At 38.1% G+C, this 20,664-nt stretch overlaps 3 protein-coding genes across 5 annotated transcripts in view; all 3 read left to right on the top strand.

Annotated features, from left to right (window-relative positions):
- Positions 1-1,943: 1,943 nt before the first annotated feature.
- HOXC10 (homeobox C10) lies at positions 1,944-7,923 on the top strand. The gene is made up of 2 exons (XM_044286399.1): positions 1,944-2,784; positions 6,868-7,923. The coding sequence occupies exons 1-2, from the start codon at positions 2,016-2,018 to the stop codon at positions 7,143-7,145; spliced, it is 1,047 nt and encodes a 348-aa protein (XP_044142334.1). The 5' UTR covers positions 1,944-2,015; the 3' UTR covers positions 7,146-7,923.
- Positions 7,924-8,262: 339 nt separating this feature from the next.
- HOXC4 (homeobox C4) overlaps positions 8,263-20,664 on the top strand; it is a 116,727-nt gene continuing 104,325 nt past the window's right edge. Inside the window, exon 1 of one of the 3 annotated variants that reach the window (XM_044286439.1) lies at positions 8,263-8,452. In XM_044286439.1, coding sequence (XP_044142374.1) covers positions 8,435-8,452 — 18 coding nt within the window. In that variant the 5' untranslated portion in view covers positions 8,263-8,434. Of the gene's footprint in view, positions 8,453-16,141; positions 16,324-20,664 lie in introns of those variants that run through there. The other 2 variants (XM_044286442.1, XM_044286441.1) reach the window with 2 other exon arrangements.
- The window catches only part of HOXC9 (homeobox C9), a 4,132-nt gene continuing 935 nt past the window's right edge, over positions 17,468-20,664 (top strand). Inside the window, exon 1 of the mRNA XM_044286436.1 lies at positions 17,468-19,359. Coding sequence (XP_044142371.1) covers positions 18,795-19,359 — 565 coding nt within the window. The 5' untranslated portion in view covers positions 17,468-18,794. The remainder of the gene's footprint in view (positions 19,360-20,664) is intronic.

Raw genomic sequence — 20,664 nt, 5'->3', positions numbered from 1 at the left:
GTGAATTTTCTTTGCTTACCATAAAACCAAACGATTTCTTCCAGACAGTTTTAGAAGTCAAAGCAACTAACACAAATAGGGGCCATAAAGTCTCAAATAGCTTTCTAAGGAAGCCAAATGGCGTCTGGAGTGAGGCTTTTACTGTTTTCTATAGGTGAAGCCATATATAGTTTTAGGGTTTAGGCCAGCGGAAACTTGTCTGTGTTTTCACAAAAGAGGATCGTGAACTCCCGGCGAATCTCCAAGGTAAAGGCTCACAACCTATATTTTGACTAATAATCTAGTACCCACAAGCTCCCTATCTCTCTTTCTATAAAGGTGTACATGTATGTGCATTATTATTGTGATACATTGTAGCCAGGAGTCTTTACAGAAAACGCATGGCCAAAAATCTGGATTGCTCAACTTGGCGTTGATTGAGTTGTCCTTGAGACAGGGAAGCATCCAACCTTCTTCTAATTGTTTTCTTATTTTCTTTCTTTCCAACTAATTTACACCAGGACAGGGGCAGCAGAAACAACAACCAGCCAGTTGTCGAATGAACACTTATCTCTCATTATAGACATTTTTCTCTCATTTTGCAGCAAATGTATTTGATTTTTTAAAGGCATAATGTAATAGTGCAAAGTAGTAATATTAAGTGACCATATGAGTAGAAGGACACTAGTTTTTAGGAGGTTATATGTAAATACAGTCGTGGAGTGAATAATCACCTCTCATTATAGACATTTTTCAGTAACTTTGCAGCAAATGTGACTCTTTTAGGTATAATATAACAGAGCAAAATAGTAATTTTAATGGACTAGAAGGGCATTTGTTTTTAGGGGACTATAATAGTACAGTATAAAGAAATAACACACATGATAACTTAACCACATTGTGAAAGGATTATTTACATCTGATTTACCTATTTATTTTATTTTTATGCTTTATTTATTTATTTATTGTATCTGTGTTTGGCAAGCGAGCCTCCAGGTGGTAGCATTTTCAATAAGCCTATGCAAAGATTGATTTATCATGTTTTATATGTGCTCGACGTGTATTTTATATATAACGTTTATACACTATAGCAAAACATTTGGCAGAAGACATTACATCAGGTTGCTATGGAAATATACCTCCATACCTTGCTCTAAAATACTGGAACAGTGTGCACGGTGATAGCATTAATATGCAGATTCCTGACAAAGCAAGTATTATTATTATTCCAAAGCAAATACCTGGTTTGTAGACTTGGGGAGGGCAGTGTAGATCTAGTGCACACATTTTGAAGACCATTTAGTTGAAGATACTCTTCTATACTCTGCAATTGAATAAAAATAAGAGGGATGCAAGGGGGGGGGGGGTCTGTAGTACCTGTATTTGCATCTTACGAACAATTTGGAATAAGAAGGGGATGGAAGGAGTATTTAAGGATTCGTTTTGGTCTTTTAGCTGTATGGGGGTCTTAGAAGGGTCGAGACTGAGAAAAGAGGTGTAATGTAAGTATGGCTGAGGGTATTTTAAGATAAGAAGTTGCTCGGCACTCAAAAGCAGTGATATATGGGGGTTACTTTGAGTTCTCCTGTTCAATGGAGGGAAGAATAGGGTAAACAGAGTAAAGCTAGATTAGGATTGTATAGGGTATTCTTCGGTGTTCTTTAGGAAGATAAAACTTGCCTGGAATTAGGCTTCACCTCTGGATGTGTCCTCTTCTCCCTGGACCTGCGATTGTTCATTGGTAAACAAAATTGCAGCGTTCTCTCCTTTGTTCAACTTGAAGGTGCCAGGCTGCTATACCAGACAAAATCTGATAGATGGCGCTCTTACTCCACGCTCATTTTGCAATTCCCCGACAACTTGACCCTTGTGACGTCACCCGCGTCTGAATCACCAAGGCCATTTTCAATCCTCATTGGCCTGGCAGTCACGTGGTGGGGCCAATGCCTGGATAATTATGGTGCTGATATTTTTCCCTAAAAAAAAAGATGTCAGCCTCTGGCTGTAGTATTCCTCTTTAAAAAGCCTCTCTGAAAATGTCATGTCCCAGCAATGTGACTCCTAACTCGTTTTTGATGGACTCTAGCTGCAGAGGAGACAATTATTCCTCCAACCAAGGGATGTATATGCAGTCTGGGAGCGATTTCAGCTGTGGGATGATGAGAAACTGTGGGATTGTGCCGTCTCTTTCCAAAAGAGATGAGGTGAATAACCCCAGCTTGTCTCTCAACTCTTACCCATCTTACCTATCTCAACTGGACAATTGGTGTGACCCCAAAAATACTTATAGGATTGAGCAACCTGTTGCAAGACAGCTCTCCTCCTGCTCCTTTCCTACCAATGTCAAGGAGGAGAATGTGTGCTGCATGTATAGCGCTGATAAGAGGGCAAAAAATGCCACAGAGGCTGCCCTCTACCCCAACCAGATGCCCGACTCTCGAGCCACTGACCATGAGGTCCCAGTGCCCAGCTACTATCGTGCCAGCCAAGGCTACTCCATGGAGAAGAATCACAATGCCAACGAGTTTGAGGCAAGTTTTGACAACAGGACGAGTCTGAATCCAAGAAGTGAAATCCTGGAGCAGCAGCAACAAGCGGGGGGCAAAGTCGGATTCCCCGAAAACACCAAGACGGATAACCAGACCTTGGCCACCAACTTGAGCACCAACCCCAGCAATGCTACTGCTAATGAGATCAAAACAGAGAGGAGCCTCCCAGCTGCCAAACTAGCAGCACAAGAGGCAGACAAGGAGATGGCCAAGAACACAGACACCAGCACTGACAACTCTGACAACGAAGCTAAAGGTAAGAGACCTGCTGTACTGCACCCAGTCACTGCCCTGCCTGTGTGGGGCTAAGCTGCCTGCAGAGACCACAGTCCACACAGTGCAGACTGACCGTGCACAAAATGTCATCGCACAAAGTTTGATATAAAAACTATGTATCTGTCTAACTAAAAATACCTGCCTTTACTAGACAAAAAGTCAGAGCTGGAAATTGTTTCCTGGTGATTGAGGTGGATGTGATTTGCTGTTTTGCTGCATTTATAATGTGTGGTTTTCAGTCCCTTGTTTGTTGTCTATTATTTTCTAGTTAGTGTTTTGATTTTTGAGGCATATAAGGAGCTTATGTGTGCGATAGATAGATATGATTTCTGCATGTATGTTGGAATATCTGTCTAATTTCTATTTATTATCTATCTATCATCAGTTATATTTCCGCTATCTAAGTTGTATCTATCTATATTTTATCTATCTATATCTATCTATCATCTATATCTATCTATTCAGGTTCCTATTTTTTAGGCATATTAATGCAGAAATCTAGATTGCATATATATCTATATCAATCTACCTATCTACAGTGAATTTGTATTTATTTGGATCTTTATTTGTGTGTGTTTTATACGTATTTATGTTGTGTGTAGTAATGTAACGCTCCAAAATGCAGAATGCAATTCTTCAAATGTACAAAAGTCCTGTGCCTTGTGCTTTATTTATTCCAACACCAAAGTGACAATAAAACAGCTTTGCAGCCCAATGCTGTGAAGCTGCCCCCAAAGTAAACCCAGTACAATGGAGAATGGAAAGCAGCCATTCCTCTAGTAAACACAGTAGTAGTTATAGTAGTAAAAGAGCACATCGTATATATATATGTATGTCTGCTGAAGATCTGAAACCTTTGAGACTTGTTTATATTAAGGTGCAGTTTATTGGAATTGTTCATTGAGACTGTGAATTTTCTGTGGTTAGAAATGTTTCATTATTTGCATCATTCTCATAAGTGAATGTACTTGCCGTATTTTTCATAGAAATGTTTAAAAGTCAAGTTTACAAAAACAAGATCAATCAAAATTAAACCAGCTTTCATTCATGATTTGTTCCAGATGTTCTATTAATTTGCAGGAAATTTGCATAAACACAATAGAGAATCGTGCATTCCAGGGGTTGTGTTGCCATTATTGCTACTGCTTTTTTTTCCGGTGTGGTTTTGTGCTGGGTTGGGGGACTTTTGTGGGTCTTCCTTGGCTTCTGTTATATTGTTGGTCATTTATTTGTTATCTGTGTGCAGTCATTGCCTGCTGTGTAATGGTCTCCTTTTATTCGTTGTTGTCCTTCAGTTGCTGTAAATGTTTGTCTCCTGGTGTAAAATGGCTTATTTCCTGCTCTAGTGTCATTGCTGCATGCACACAGCTGCAGAGATGCCACCTACCATCTACTTTTATCATTTTCTACCATGTGAGATTGTTACAACAGGGTAGAATAGCTTGTACACAAGGAATACAGCAGCTATTGTGTGGTTAATACCTGACTCATATGGCAGTAGATGGCTTGTGACTTGTACCATATCTAATGCAGCAAAATCATTCACATATATGTGTATACACATACATACACACGTGTATCATTTAAATGCGTTTCCATACTTATAGTAACAGTGCCATTTATATATACACTCAAAATATGAACATAAGTAAAACATGCGGAATTTTACCGCTCATACATATACATATTCACATGTGTGCACAAAAGGTGTTTGCACCGATTGCTTTATACCTCAAGCACACTTTTTAAGTACACATACAGATATGCAACTAAATACATACTTGTGTATACATACATGTTCACATACATGCCATGAGATTCTATTTGTCAGTAACACATGCATTCACATGAATAATGTCACACATATGTGGATATGCACATACATAAGGTATGGTTTAAAAAATATATACTTGCAACTCCTATAATAAGTATTCTTATTTATATGTTTGTGCCTTTGGCTTGTATAATGCATGCAGTTTCTGTGGCAGTTTTGTGATGCGTTTTTTGTTGTATATTTTTTTTAAGCAAGCACAGGAGTGAATACAAAAAGATGTGCACATGCCTGTGTTTGACTTTAAAATAATCCTCCAACTGAAAAAGTGCCACAAAAACTGAATGTGTGATTTAAGCCTAATATACAGCATGCCCAGATGAAGTTATCTTCACGTGTATAGGTATATTCATGTGCACACGTGGGCTTTGAAAGTGTTTGCGTTTGGCTTTGCATACCCATAATCACAGTCAAAAGGGCACACAGAGTGTGCAGCTGTTAAAACCCACTTGTATACCCCCTAGTATTAGATAGATAGATGATAGACAGATAGATAGATAGATAGATAGATAGATAGATAGATAGACTCCCAGTTAAGCTTAATAGCTCTATACTAGAAATGAGGGAATTACATAGAATCAAGCAGTCATTGTGGTATGAGCATGTGTACACATATACAAAATCAATAACCATACCTTCTCCTGGGTAAAATATAACTATGAAATACCATATATATATATATATATATATATATATATATATAGGATATGTAGGCAGATAGATAGACAATAGATACATAGATAGATAGATACATAGATAGATACATAGATAGATATAATCCCACCAGGGCAGAAATTAGGAAATCACATGGAATCAAAAATTGTGGTATGTACATGCCTACACATCACCCGTACCTTTTCTTGTGTAAAATATAAACCATACCTTCTCCTGGGTAAAATATAACTATAATATTGATGATAGACACATAGATAGAAAGATTATCTCCCATTTAAACCTCATTGCACTAGGCTAGAAATTATGGAATTGGATGAAATCAAATACTTCTTGTTGTGTATACATGCACAACATCATCGACCATACCTTCTCTTGAAGATATCAAACTTACCTTCTTCTGGGTAAAATATGACAATAATATTGAAGAGGGATATGGATGGATAGATAGATATATAGACAGATATATATTAGATTGATAGATAGATAATAGATAGAAAGATAGATAGATAGATAGATAGATAGATAGGTGGATGAGGGATGGATGTATAGATAGATAGATAGATAGATAGATAGACAGATGCTCATTGCACTAGTGGAGAAATGATGCAATTAAATCGCATAAAATATTTGTTGACTTATGTACACATACACAACATCAACCACCACAAGTTCTCTTGTAAACCATACCTTATACTGGGTAAAATATAACAATAAATACTACCATTATAAATAAGTAAATATGAGTATTTCAGGAGTGCAGTTTGGTATACATACACCTATATGACAATTTGATAGAGATAGATAATAGATAGATAGATAGATAGATAGATAAATAGATAGATAGATAACAGAGATAGATAGATAGATAGATAGATAGATAGATAGATAGATAGATAGATAGATAGATAGAATAAAGAAAAAAATATAACCTTAAACAACGCAGACAGACACATAACACAACATACACACATAAGAAACACAAACTCACACAACACACACATAAAACACACACAAAAACACATAACACACACATAACACACACACACACACACACACACACATCTACTGTATATGTGTATTCGCAGATATGTGTCCACCTTCTTTGCACTTAAAAGAACACAATATGCCTAAAAAACTTTGCAGTTAAGTTTTTATTATTTAGGACACATTTAATCCCCAGACAAAATCAATACTGATTAATATTTAATGATTTGTAGATAACAAGGTTATGCTGTACTTTTTTGCTCTAGTCCACGCCCAACATTGGCTAACCCCCCTGGCATATGTGTGCCATGCAGTGAATGTAATAGAGCAGGACAGGCACTACAACCCTGAGCACATCAGTATAAGACGCACCGTTATCTGCCAAGCTGGTTTTACTGCAGCAATGTCTGGCATGGGTATATGCGGGCTATTGTGCCTTGCTGGTGTGTGTACACGTGTGCCAGTGCATAGAGGGCATATATTACCAGCTCTAAGGCATCTACGACTATATAAGAGGGTTTCTTCATATCAGCTCTTTCCCGGGATACTTATATTTAATATTATCTTTAACAGAGGATATAAAGGCAGAAAACGCTACAGGAAATTGGCTGACAGCTAAGAGCGGAAGAAAGAAAAGGTGTCCTTACACTAAGCATCAGACCTTGGAACTGGAGAAGGAATTCTTATTTAATATGTACTTGACCCGTGAGCGCCGCCTAGAGATTAGTAAGAGTATCAACTTAACAGACAGACAAGTGAAAATTTGGTTTCAAAACCGCAGGATGAAACTGAAGAAAATGAACAGAGAAAACCGGATTCGAGAACTGACATCAAATTTTAATTTCACTTAAAGGAAGAAAAAAAAAAAAAAAAAAAGGAGTCCTGAGCATCCCCCCCAACCCTCTCTACTCCACCAATAAGACGTCTCAGATATAAATAGCCAACATAATCCGCACCTGAACATTTTCTAGGTCATTAATGCAACGCTTTAAGATAAAGCAGGTAGTCAGTATGTCAGGCTAGGTGGCTCCTTCTACCCCTGCCCACAGTTTGTACATAAAGACAGGCGCTTCAGTATAATGCATGATCCTATTATATATTGCATCCTTGTTTCTATGTTAAGATGGTCAGTGAGCCAGCTACTGAAATTGCATTTTTAAGTTATTTACTTCCAGCACAAAAACTCCAGAGACCTTTTAAATCTCATGAGCCTACCAAACATATCCTTTAACTAAACCTTAAAAAAAAAAAAAAAAAAAACATATATAAAAAAAGGATTAAAAAAACAACAACAATTTTGCTTTCTTACATCAGTGTAACCTGTATATTGTATCTGGAACTCGAATGACAAATCGGATTTTAAATGTTTGTAAATGAGAATTTGCAGTGAAGTTATGAACTTTCTCTCAATATAAGAAAATATATATAGAAATCTATATCTTATGCAGTTTCTTTATCTGGTCCACTGCATATTTAAATAAGAAAAAAAAAAGATAAGACAGTATTGATAATCCTTAAGGAATACATTTCTCGTGTCTGTTATTTAAGTACACTATGTATGTGTCATTTTTGCATGTATTTTCCTTTGTGGATATAAAAAAATAATAATAATAAATTTCCTAGAACTGAGATTACTTGACTTCTTCTTGCAGTGCATTTCAATAGCAGCCTGGTCGCAGACAGCCATCCTTCACTGTTTGCTCTTTATATAGATCTAGTTTATAAGATGATTATTCTTATTGGGGGATCTTTTTTTATTCTTGAAAGGCTTTTAGGACATCATCTTAGTGGGGAGAACATAAGTGTGAGAGAGAGAGAGCATAACGTTGATTTAAATATTATCCAGGTGACCACAATAAGTCAAGGTCATAAAACAGTAATGTCAGGACAGTCTTGCTAAAGCGGTGGAGGTGGATTTTATGATCTGCAAATATAATGTGCCGCGGCAGTAAAAGATGCATTTAAAGGTGACTCCAGAAGAGGGAAGGGACTCATAGTCTGTGCTGCAATCTTTGGATACACACTACTTATGGCTTTGGGTGCTCTTTTTTAAGAAAGAAAGAGCCACTGTACATGGCAAGGAATAGCCAAGCACTGCCCCAAGCAGGACAAAGGGATAACATCTCAAGGCTGAGGTGGCATGCCTGCACACAGAAAGGTAAGACTGCATGTTTTCTTATTCACTGTCTGAAGCTGTTCTAAACTGGTGTTGATTGGCAACTGTATTAAACATGAAGGTATGGAGTTTGTGCATGGCTCTTACACTGCATTATGTGGTTTTGCCAGAGTTTGTAGAGATGGCTTTGCTGTATTTGTTATCGATTTGCTGTATATTATTGAGTTGTACAGAAGAAGGATAGCATGCAGTATGATGGATGGCTTGCAGTAGGAGAATAAGACGAAGACTAATCTTGCTTTGGGTTTGGAGATATTTTCATAGCATTCGTTTTCTGACATACTATCCAGTGGTGCTGGTGTAGTCTCCTCTGCAGCCAGGGCTATGTGATTGCTGTCTGTACTTTCTACCAAGCATACGAGCAATTACAGGTTAAAATGAAGGGTTGCTGAGATTGTGGTGTGCCTGCTCCTATCACTTCAGGATGGGATTGAGATACCTTGCTAAATGAGGTGACTATCTTCTGAGCACTGGGGAGGGATGAGAAGGGGTGGGTGGGTGGCTGTGAATGAGCACATCCCTTTGCCTTATTAAGGGTTTGTAAATGAAATAGATGAAAATCTGGAAATGGCTGTGAGGCTGTGCTATCCTGAGGCTTGCCCTGAGCACTGGAATTGACAGCATCTGCTCCAGACTGAGGACTGGGCAAGCTTTCCTAGCCTCCTAGGAGGCATATTCGAGCATTTACACCCATTTCTTCCTCTTTTATTTATGTTTTGCTCCCTCCTCTTCTTTATCCGACAAGGGATTGTGGATGTTGCATCTTGTCACCCAGCTGATCCGTGGTTTAGGTAGTTTCATGTTGTTGGGATTGACTGTTTTAACGCGGCAACAAGAAACTGCCTTAATTACGTCAGTTCGTCTTCATCAAGAACAACGATTTCCTTTAAAGCTCTGCAAGTGGCTTCCTAGAGGGCGAGTAAACAGATATCCTCTAAGGATGCCAGTGCCCGAGAAGTAATGGGAGGGAGCCCCTAAAGGATGCCTTTGCCCTGAAAGGAAGGGGAGGGAGCCCCTCCAGAAGGATGCCAGCACCAGGGAAGGAATGGGAGGGAGCCCCCCTCTAAGGATGGCAGTGCCAGGGAAGGAAGGAAGGGGAGGGAGCCACTATGGATGCCAGTGTCCGGGAAGGAAGGGGAAAGAGTCCAGATAAGGATACCAGAATCCGGGAAGTATGGGGCAAGAAGCAGGAAAACTGGAATCTTAGCCCAGGCTTCTAGCTGTATCTAATTTGCTTTCCTTGCCATTGTTTCTTGGCAGAATGAGGCTCCTCAGATTATTGTGGCAAGACAAAAGGACTCTTTCCAACAGAAATCCTATTAAATTATTTAGTTATAGAGGCTCTAAACCAGAGCACAATGGTAGAGCATTATTACTGGCAATGAGAGCAGGAGGCTGCATTTACACGGAGCTGTTAAATGCTTCATTCGTGACTCCTTGAGGAAATGGGGGGTGGGGGTTGGGGGGTATGCAGGAATATAATATTTCTCAGACAGGGGCATCTGAAGCAACGTGGAATCGGATCCCCAGTCCACCTTTTAGCTTTACTATGAAGGTGATCTGTTCTCCTGTTACCAGTTCACAAGCCCTCTATTAAAACAACCAGACTGTGGCAAACAGAAAATGTACAGTGTTATGTATCATACAGCCCTACTTGTCCCCTGTGCCATAAAAAAAGGATACATAATTAAATAAGTAAATAAATAAATAAATACAGCTGGATCCCCGTATAAGTATTACATATTTCCAATGTTCAATTTAAAAAAGAACAATATATGTGCAATCTCCTATGTATGAAAATATTATATTTTATGTTAACTCTGTTCTGTGGTGGGACGTTAAGGAAATACCTCAATTGTATCAGAAGAGCCAATATTAAATGAAATATGCATAGCATATAGCGTTTATAATTATCTAGGAAGGGTAGCTACAATCAATTTAGCGGTTTATTATCGTACAAACGCATAACTGTCCTCCAAAAATGTACTTCCAGTTTAAATAATGCACCAAGACCCACCTATCCATTTGTGTCTATCTGTTTATCTATCTATCTATCTATCTATCTATCTATCTATCTATCTGACTATTATCTATCTCATATCTATCAGTCTATCTATCTATCTATCTCATATCTATTTATCTATCTATCTATCTATCTATCTATCTATCTATTATCTGTCTACCTACAGTCTATTCTATCTATCGATCTATCTGTATGACTATTATCTATCTCATATCTATCTGCCTTTGTTTATGTGTTATTATAAACATTTCTATATATTACCTGTTATCAAAAGTTAAATACATACATGCATACAACATAGTTGGCGGCTACATAAGATAAGGGGCCAATAGCATTGTTCGTTTTTCCTGTTGCTTCCTTTTTTATTCAGTTATCTTGTACTTTCATACATGAAGAAATGCCAAATGGTCTTTGATGTACACACATTGCATATGGCAGTGATGGTTATACCAGGCAATGATGTGCTGATTATATAGCTCCCATACTTGCGTCATATAATCTGCATTCAGGTATCATATTGAACAATTTCCTGGATGAATAAAGGCACAACAAGGCAATTCTTGCAGTTATAGGTTTCCCTTGTGGAAAGTTGAATTCGGCACTAGAAGGCTGATGTTAAGAATCAGAATGATGATTAAACCAAAACGATTTTTGAAGAATGTTGACTTCCAGTATTTGGAGTTGGTTTCCAGTATGTGCAGTTGGTTTCCAGTATGAGGTTAGTTGGCTGTATATGGGGGTGATTCTATATGCATTCGATCTGTGCATTGTAAATGTATTTAGTTTTTATAGGGACAGTGTGGTAGCAAAAATATCCTTTGCAGTACAGTGGACTTACAATGTCCGCATTATTTACAGAATTTTGTGTATTATATATTTGTTCATTATTTTCTTTCTTTCCTTCTTTCTTTCTTTCTTTTCTTGCCTAGCTATTAAGTTTGAATATTTTAAATTGCACTAATATTTCCCCTCAGGATGGTCTATTCTTCATTTTACAACCACTCTGGAACGTGTGAAAGGTCTCAGGGCCTGTAGCCTACATGTAGACGATTAGCATTCCTTACAGTCTGTACCTTCTTAGTCATGTTGCATGGTGCTTTGACATGGAACACCACTACATACGTGTCTGATCATACAATGGTTAGGTGATACCAGCCTATCCAGTGGGTATTTTGTTCCAAGAATAAAGAATTCTACAATTGATTGAACCTAAAAGTGGAAAACACACGTCAGCATTGTCTTCAGCACTCATACACATGCAATGTACATGTATGAATATTATAAAAATACATACGAACATGCATAGACAAGAGAACACACAGCACATCTATACCATATACATATTGCAGTTAAATATGACAAAATATTAATGATTACATATTTAATCTAAGTACAAAAGACATATACACCTGAGGTGGGGATTTTTCACATACACTATAGATTCTTTGGACTTAGACAATAATAGAAATAATACAAATAGAAATAAAATAAATAATAATAAAAAAAAACTGCAATAGCCTTTATAGCCCTCTGGCATGTGGGCACTTGTGCAGCCTTGGTTGTCCAGTGATTTTTATATATTTTTTTCCTCCATATTAGATTTTATTTGCAAGTAACTAAAACTCTTCAATAATAAAGAAAAAGCAGAAAACGGTATTGTGCCATCCACAAATCTGTTAGTCTAGAAAACTTCAAAAGGCTTTACAACAATAGGCTGCAATGTTTTTGAAAATGTAAGGAATACACAATACACATAGACCTAATGTAGGGATTTTTTTTTCACATATAGTACAGATTACTTGGTCATAGACAACAACAGACATAAAACAAATCACTAATGAAACTATACTATTGTGCCCAATAGAATGTGGTGCCCAATACAAAAAAGCGATGATTTAGAGAATGTCCCAGATAGACTTAAAATAATGTAAGTTGTGTAATAATGTAAGAGACAGAGAGAGAGAGAGAGAGAGAGAGAGAGAGAGAGAGATTGATGGAGAGGGATATATGTTTGTATGTATACATGTATGTATACCATATGTATCGACTTGTTTGTATTCATATATGTCTGTATGAATATTGGTCAAACATACAAACATTCACATACACATACACACACGAATCACAAACCAAATTAACATGTTTTCTTTGTGTATGTTTTGTGGCTAATGCAATCACTGATTTTCTCTCTCTCTCTCTCTCTCTCTCTCTCTCTCACACACACACACACATATATACACACACACACACACACATATATACATACACATATATATACACACACACACACATAAACATACATACACACATATATACACAAACATCTATATACACACACACAGATATATATACACACACACATAAATACACATATATACACACACACAGATATATATACACACACACATAAATACACATATATACACACACATATATATATATATATATATATATATATATATATATACACACACATTTATACACACACATAAACATACATACACACATACATACACACACATATATACACACACACATCTATATATATATATATATATATATATATATATACACACACATATATATATATATATATATATATATACACACACATGCATAAACTCACAGTCACGTTTTTGAGAGTACATGTCAGGCCCAGATTTTATTAATTCGGACACAAGAGTGATGTTACAGAAATATCTAAGTTGTTTGGGGCACAAAGAAGGACAATCTATTTCAAGTGCAGGGCTCCCACTGAGACTTGTGATAGTGGGTATCAAACAAAGCAATATGATCAGCCTTTACTCACAGCTTTGAGGGGGGAAGTCTACAATCTGAGCCTAAGTTTAAAGAAAAGGAGTTTACAAGTAAATTTAAAAGGGAACTTATGGCTGTTGAGTAAATTGGTGCAATGCTGTAATTGCACTAAGGAATTTTTAGTACACCGTGCTCAACACCACTGAAATTAGTCTGGAATCCAAAGTCATTTCACATGAAACTTCCCTCTAGGGGACTTATGGCCATTGCAGGAGCAGGTAGAGACACTTTATGGCTGCAATACTATCTTTCCCAGTCTTCTGAGCTCTTTCCCTTTGATAGTTGGTGTCTTGTGTACTTCCTAACCCCCCACAAACACAGCAGTCTCTGTCTGCTGGAAGGCTAGCAATCATTGCATTGTACTCATCTGCCAATGGACTTTCTCATGGACGTGCCATTCATTTCACACACTGAGCCTTACTTCTCAGGCCTCTTCATCCCTGGCTCTAAACTAGCAAACATCAACTGTGTATACACAGCCATTGGCTTCATTTTATTTCCAGATTATTAGATGTGTCTATCTATCTATCTATCTTTCTATATGTCTATCTATCATCTAATCCTCTTCCTGTCAGTCTGTCTATAGTCCTATCCATTTGTCACGGCTATTTGTCTTTCTGTCTATCGACTGTCCTGTTTTCTTGTTTGTCTGTCTGGCTATGGAGTATGTGTTTATGAAGCAACCAGAAGCCTCTATATAACTGTTAATAACAGTTTTTATATGTAAGTGTGTGTGTGCATCTGTGTGTATGTATATGTCTGTCTATCTGTCTACATATCTATTCATCTATCTACATATTATCTATCTATCTATCTATCTATCTATCTATCTATCTATCTATCTGTCTATCTATCCATCTACCTAACTACAGACTTCAAGAATCATTACATACTTTTTATAACTGGTTGTATAAACCTACTTAAGTAGGGGTGTAAATATATGTTTACATGTATGTGTTTATGTATCTATCTATTATCTATCTATCTACCTACATACAGACTTCAAGAATCATACTTTCTATAATTGGTTGCATTTACTTACTTAAGTAGGGGTGTAGATATGTGTAAATATACATGTATGTGTGTAGGTATCTATTTATCTGTCTATCGTCTATCTATATATCTATGTGTATTATCTATCTATTTTTTCTAGTCTCCAAATTCTTTAAATGTCTAATAATTGGTTATATGCAGAATCCTGTGTGGGTATACGTGTATGCATGTATGTATTTATGTGTGTAATATGTATGTATGGATGTATTAATGGATGTATGAATGTATATGTGAGTGTGCGTTCTATCTATCTATCTAGCTATCTATTCCATATATCTATCTATCTTTCTATACATGCTCCAATCGATTATCTATCTATCTATTCCGTCTATCTATCTATCTATCTATCTATCTATTCTCCAATCGATTATCTATCTATCTATACTCCGAATATCGGTAATTACTTATTTGTTGTAGATATGTAGATATGTACGCATGTCTATCTATCTATTATCTATCTATCTATCTATCTATCTATCTATCTATCTATCTACTATCTATCTATCTATGTCTGTATGTCTGTCTGTCTATCTGTGCTCCAACTATCACTGTCTAATTTCTTATGATTTGTTTTAGGCACTTACTTATGTACATCTGCCTGCATGTTGACTGTCAGGATCTGTCCCTCGGCCTATGGTTCTCCATGTGCTGTATGTGATGAGCCCTATGGCTACTGTATAGATTCTATAGGGTCAGTAAACAAGTGTCCTGCTGATGACAGAGATATTGTAGACACAATGCACATTAAGAGGACAGGTAGACAAGAGACACAACACCATTACTACGGAAGAAATCAGGAATATTACCAAAGACTAAATACTTGCAGACGACACAAGGACAGGACACAAATTGCTGCGACAACTGCTCATTACCTTGATTGTGCTGCGTCCGGTCTGTGTTAATTGTGCTGCTCATCTACATATTTGTATCAAATATTGCACTAAATGTCCCATTATATCCAAAAATCCCAGAGAAAAAAATGTTTATGTATTAAACCGAACTTGACGGTGTTTATTGAACCATACCATGGAGACAGCCAAGACACAAAATGGATGCTTGGGGAGAGCATTTGTCTGTCTGTCAAGTATGGCGTGAATGTGTCTGCTGCCTGCAGTCCAAAGACCATGATGGATAAACCAGATCACTGACAAGTCCTTTGGAAATCTCTGGGACAAAGGGTGCTATGGCTCCCATTAACAGGATATTATATTGAGGTGATTCCTTTCTCTCCCCACCCCATCTGCAATTTTCAGAGCTTCCCCGTGTAAACTCATAAAACCTGCAACTGGGAGGGAAGGAGAAGGGGGCCTTCACTTCAATGAGTTTGCTTTTTATTCCACCAGGCCTGTGTCTTCAAGACATCTTGGCTATTTTTTTTTACACTCCAAGATGCTTGTGCTTCCATCCCTCAATTCCCTGTGTGTTTCTTTTTTCTTTTCATTCTTTTTTTTCCCCCCCTTTAACTAGCAGGCTCCTCAGAATGAGTGAAAATATTCATACTGTATACATCATAGATTTTCTTAAGGAAGCAGATATATAAAACCTTCTTCCCTGGATGTTATTTATAGAGGAAAGACCCAGGGCAATGAGTAGAAGCCTCATTTTCAGTATGACAGTAGCATTCACCATGAATAAACCAAGGGAGAAAGTTGCAATAAAAATTCAGGGGATCCCACATGGTAATGTGAGAGTCTTCATAATTCCAGTGCACTTGTGTTTTTTTTTTTTCTTCTGTGCTGTGCTGAAGATCTGTATTGGGAAAAATGAAATCAGTAAGCGAGCTCAGAGCCAGGAGAAGGCAACTGGACGGGATCAGGAGAGGCCTGTGAGGAAACAACACATGGGATATGCATATATGCAAAACGCTGGGACATAAACACATTATGGATATGTTGTCTTAAGGCGGTTTTCTCAGCCACGGATCCTCATCTCCAAGGCTTCAAGAAGATTCGACTCTAAGGTAATCACGTTTTCTTTTGCTTCTATATCATGCGGCTATCAAGTGGTTAATATGTTAATTTATTGATGTGTCTGGAGCTTTGGTAGATGGCTGTGATCTTCATTGTTCTTGTAGTCTTTGGTGAGAAAATCTTGCAAAGTATGTAAAGATATGATATTGTGCCGAGCAGCTGAGCTGTGGAGACTTGGGTTCTTGTGTTTTGTCAGCTTTGTCTTTAATTGTTGAAAATTAAAAATATGCATTAAAATGGGAGTATCGATTTTATCTTTCTTTCTTTCTATCTATCTTATTGTATATCTATCTATCTATCATCTATGTATCCTTATGTACTTATCTGTCTATTTGTCTATCTATTATCTATCTATTATCTGTATATCTATCTATCACTTTTCTATCAATCTATCTATATCTATCTATCTACCTTTCTAGACCTATCTATTGTCTATCTATCTATCTGTCTATCTATCTACCCTTCTATCTATCTATCTATCTATCTATCTATCCATCTACCCTCCTATCTATCTATCTATCTATCTATCTATCTATCTATCTCTCTCTCCTCCTATCTATCTACTGATTGCTAAGATACCATACAGCATGATCTGTTTCAGTACTGCAATATGCCACTATACATATATATATATATATATATATATATATATACACATAGATATCTCGATAATTATTGTTCCAGCTTTGATATCATGTATATCACTGACTATTAGCTCTTTCTATACGTTGGATGCCTAGAAATCTATTGTGTGTGCAGGCATTGGCAGATTTGATTATTCCTGGTGTAAATTGGAGCAGAGATTGCTGCACAGTTACGAGGCTGAGTAATGTCTGATAATATATTCTTCATCCCATCATGTGCAACTTAACGAACCTCAGAGATTCCTTGTAGTGACAGGGATGGTGCTTATTGGGGTCTCACACAGTGGGAAAGATATGAATTAATAAAAGCCTTGGCTCCAGCGAATCAGCTCTGAATGCTCCCCTTCTGTATGGATTGTGTAGACATTAAATATACATTTCATTATGCCTGTACAATTGTTTTATCTGCTGCTTGAGCCTTATAGATGTCAGGCGTTTGGGTTTTTCTCTGTGGAAGTGTAAATCTTGCCAAATTCAACGTATTTGCTGTTACTCTCTGCGGATGGAGTAACAATGCTTTGCAGGAATTGTACAATACTATATGCTTTATACCCCATGTACTATACAAGGCCAGCATTGCCGGAATCTAGGGGAGAGTATTGCAGAATCGCCCATTATTTACTGCAGCTCTGGCTTTCCACTGCAACAGTAAAATGAGATTTATCAGCAATAAATGGACTCTTTATGCCCATCATTTGGGGCAGAATAAAAGCAATATATTTCTAATATCACAATGAACAGTGTCTACACACTTGTGTGCTCAATGGTCGCCGTGTTAAATGTGAAGGAATTCGATATCCAGAATAAGGAGGGGGGTTATTTAGTACCAGGACCTAATGCAAACACAACGATGGCACTGGAAGTTGTCCCAGGGCATCCTCCTCAAGGGGTTGTCTTCTACCTCTCAGAAAACGCAGGAACTTTGCTTTAACTTTTTGATTTTTTTTTTCTCCTTGCTTTTTTTTTATTACAGTTGAAATCCAAACCTTACAGTTTTTGTTTAATGAACGACACGTTTATGAACAATCCAATGAGCCTCGTAAATTTTTTATTGAAGGACATAAAAACATCCAAGCCTGAGCAGACGAATACAGACATCCACTGAATGATGGGAGTAGCTTAGCACTTTTTATTCTGTCTCTACTATGAGCCCTTTTCTTTTCTACAAACCCCCTTTTGCTTCCAACTGCTTTGGATTTCAATACCCTGCTGATCTGTCAGGAAATATACCAACTGGTCCCCAGGGCACCTACAATACCCATCAGCCAGTGACATGGCAAATAATAAAAAATAAAAATAAAACCCAGTTTATTTCCAAGCAGCATAAATAGCAGGAAGCTTCTCAACGAAATGCAGAAATCCTAATGTATTTGTAATGAAAAGCTATGTCCTGGGCTGTACTATATATCCATTCTAGTCTGCTGGCAGCATTACAGAGAGGAGACAGAGATGGATTGCGTCAAGAAATAGTCCCTTTGCCTGCTTCCCATGCCCCCAGCTCTCTCATCTCCCCAACTATTCTCCACCATCACCCCAAAATGTGCAGCAGGGCAGCAGATCCTCCTCAGGTCCAGCAGCTCCAGAGCTTTGATTCTCCCATTATTTCATCCCTTTGATGAGAACCAGGCTCTTCCATACAGGGATACAGGCAATGGGACCTGCGCATTGATCTACACTGTATTTTTTTTTTTTGGGTAAATACAATCACGTGGGAGGGGATAGCCAATGACAAGCCTGAAAGGCTGAAAAAATAATTACCTGCCCTGATTGTTCTATGAGCAGATAAAAAGTACACATACAGTTCATACAATAATCTTATGAATGTAAAAGAAGGGGGAACAATGTCTGCGTCTGGTCCTATCAGCAACTATTATGTGGACTCTCTGATCAGCCATGAGAGTGAAGACCTCCTGGGTTCCAGGTTCCCCACCACTGGGGCTCATCCAGCAGCAGCACGACCGTCAGGATTAGTCCCGGACTGTGGAGATTTTCCTTCCTGCAGTTTTGCCCCGAAACCTGCAGTGTTCACCACCTCCTGGGGTCCTGTGCACTCCCAGTCCTCTGTGGTCTATCACCCCTACACCCACCACCAGCCACACTTGGGCACAGATGCCAGATATATGCGCACTTGGCTAGAGCCCATCTCAGGGACCGTGTCATTCCCAGGGTTTGCAGCCAGCAGCAGGCACTACGGACTCAAGCCTGATGCCTTCCCCAGCAGGAGGGAATGTGGCCCCGCCGATGGTCGCAGCTTCCCGGATTACATGTATGGTTCTCCCGGAGATCTGAGGGACAGGCCACCTCTCCACACCATCCCCTCCCCGGAATCCGAGGCCATCCTTTCCAGCAAACACAAAGAGGACAAGTCTGAATTGGACCCCAGTAAGTTATTAAGAGTCATTCTTGTTTACAACCGGAGAAGGGGGGGGAGGAGGAATTATAACATGTACTAGAGTCTCCTCCATAAAACCAAATTACCTCCTTAAACCAGGGCCCTGCCCTAGACACACAGCCTGCAGGAAGAAGAGCAGGGAATAAAAGAACTAGGAAGGGATCTATTAGGGCAGGCATGGGTGCACTTCCTACAAGCCATTTATTTCCCATGGCCAGTGTGACACCCAGTCTCACACCAGTCCTTCCTAAGATCCCTAGAATATCCCAGCACTGCAGCTAAAAATGATTCCTAGGGACTGATGCAGCCTCAGCAAAAGAGGAAACACCTAGCCCTGGCTCATCAACCTGCCACATCCTCGTGATATTATTCCATGTATCACTGTGTGCATACTGCATCCCTGCTTTTCTTTATTTCAGTGTCCCAGCAGATAAAATGCCAAGGAAAAGGAATGTCCTCGCAGGCATTGAACTGTGTGGGACAATTGCTCCAAACAACGTGGTTTTATGGTTATGGCCAGAGCAGTTAACACTGACACAGGGCTTCCTTTAATTGTTATCATCTTCAAAGTTTTGAAAGCTCTCTGTGCTTAAGTTAAAAACTAGGCGCCTGTGCCATGGATCTATCAACCATCCATGTGGCGATCATCAAGCACATGGGGCAAATAGGCAAGGAAAGACACCTGGCAGCCACACATTTTATGAGTGCAATTTTAAAATGCTGCCCTATAAAACTCCAAATGATAGCAATATAGTCCCTGCTATGTAATTATATGAAGTGGGGGCTTGTACACATAAGCATGTTCCTAAAACATTGAAGGATTTATTGCTATTTGAAAATAATTCCCCTTAAAGATATATTTTCAGAATGTACAGGACATTACACGATTACAGGCAGTGGATGTAGTACTGAGCACAGGTCATATATTATTATTATTGTCCTCCATTCAAGTATGCTGTTTTATGAAAAATAAAATGAAGCTGCTTATTAATTTATAATCTAATGTGTATATATATATATATATATATATATATATATATATATTATCTATGGATACAAACCTTAGGTATATGAAATGTGATATAACAAACACATATATATCTTCATTCCCACATTTAAGGGCATATTGAGTTCAGCATTTATAAAGGAAACAGGACTTGTTAGAGCCTTTTATGGCCTTCTGACAACAACGTTTATTTTATGATTGCAGGCATATACAATGGCTTCTGCTGCCCATGTGCTAAATACTTTTAAGTGCCAATAACCTTTCTGACCACCCTTAAATGTCCACACAA

Source organism: Bufo gargarizans, chromosome 3, assembly GCF_014858855.1.
Source record: "Bufo gargarizans isolate SCDJY-AF-19 chromosome 3, ASM1485885v1, whole genome shotgun sequence".
Classification (NCBI taxonomy): domain Eukaryota; kingdom Metazoa; phylum Chordata; class Amphibia; order Anura; family Bufonidae; genus Bufo; species Bufo gargarizans.
This window is presented reverse-complemented; position numbering and strand designations above follow the sequence as displayed.

Coding starts and splice junctions, on each gene's coding strand:
- HOXC10 (XM_044286399.1), top strand. CDS start 2,016: ATGTCATGTCCCAGCAATGTGACTCCTAACTCGTTTTTGATGGACTCT. Junction 2,785..6,867: donor CTCTGACAACGAAGCTAAAG/GTAAGAGACCTG, acceptor TATCTTTAACAG/AGGATATAAAGGCAGAAAAC.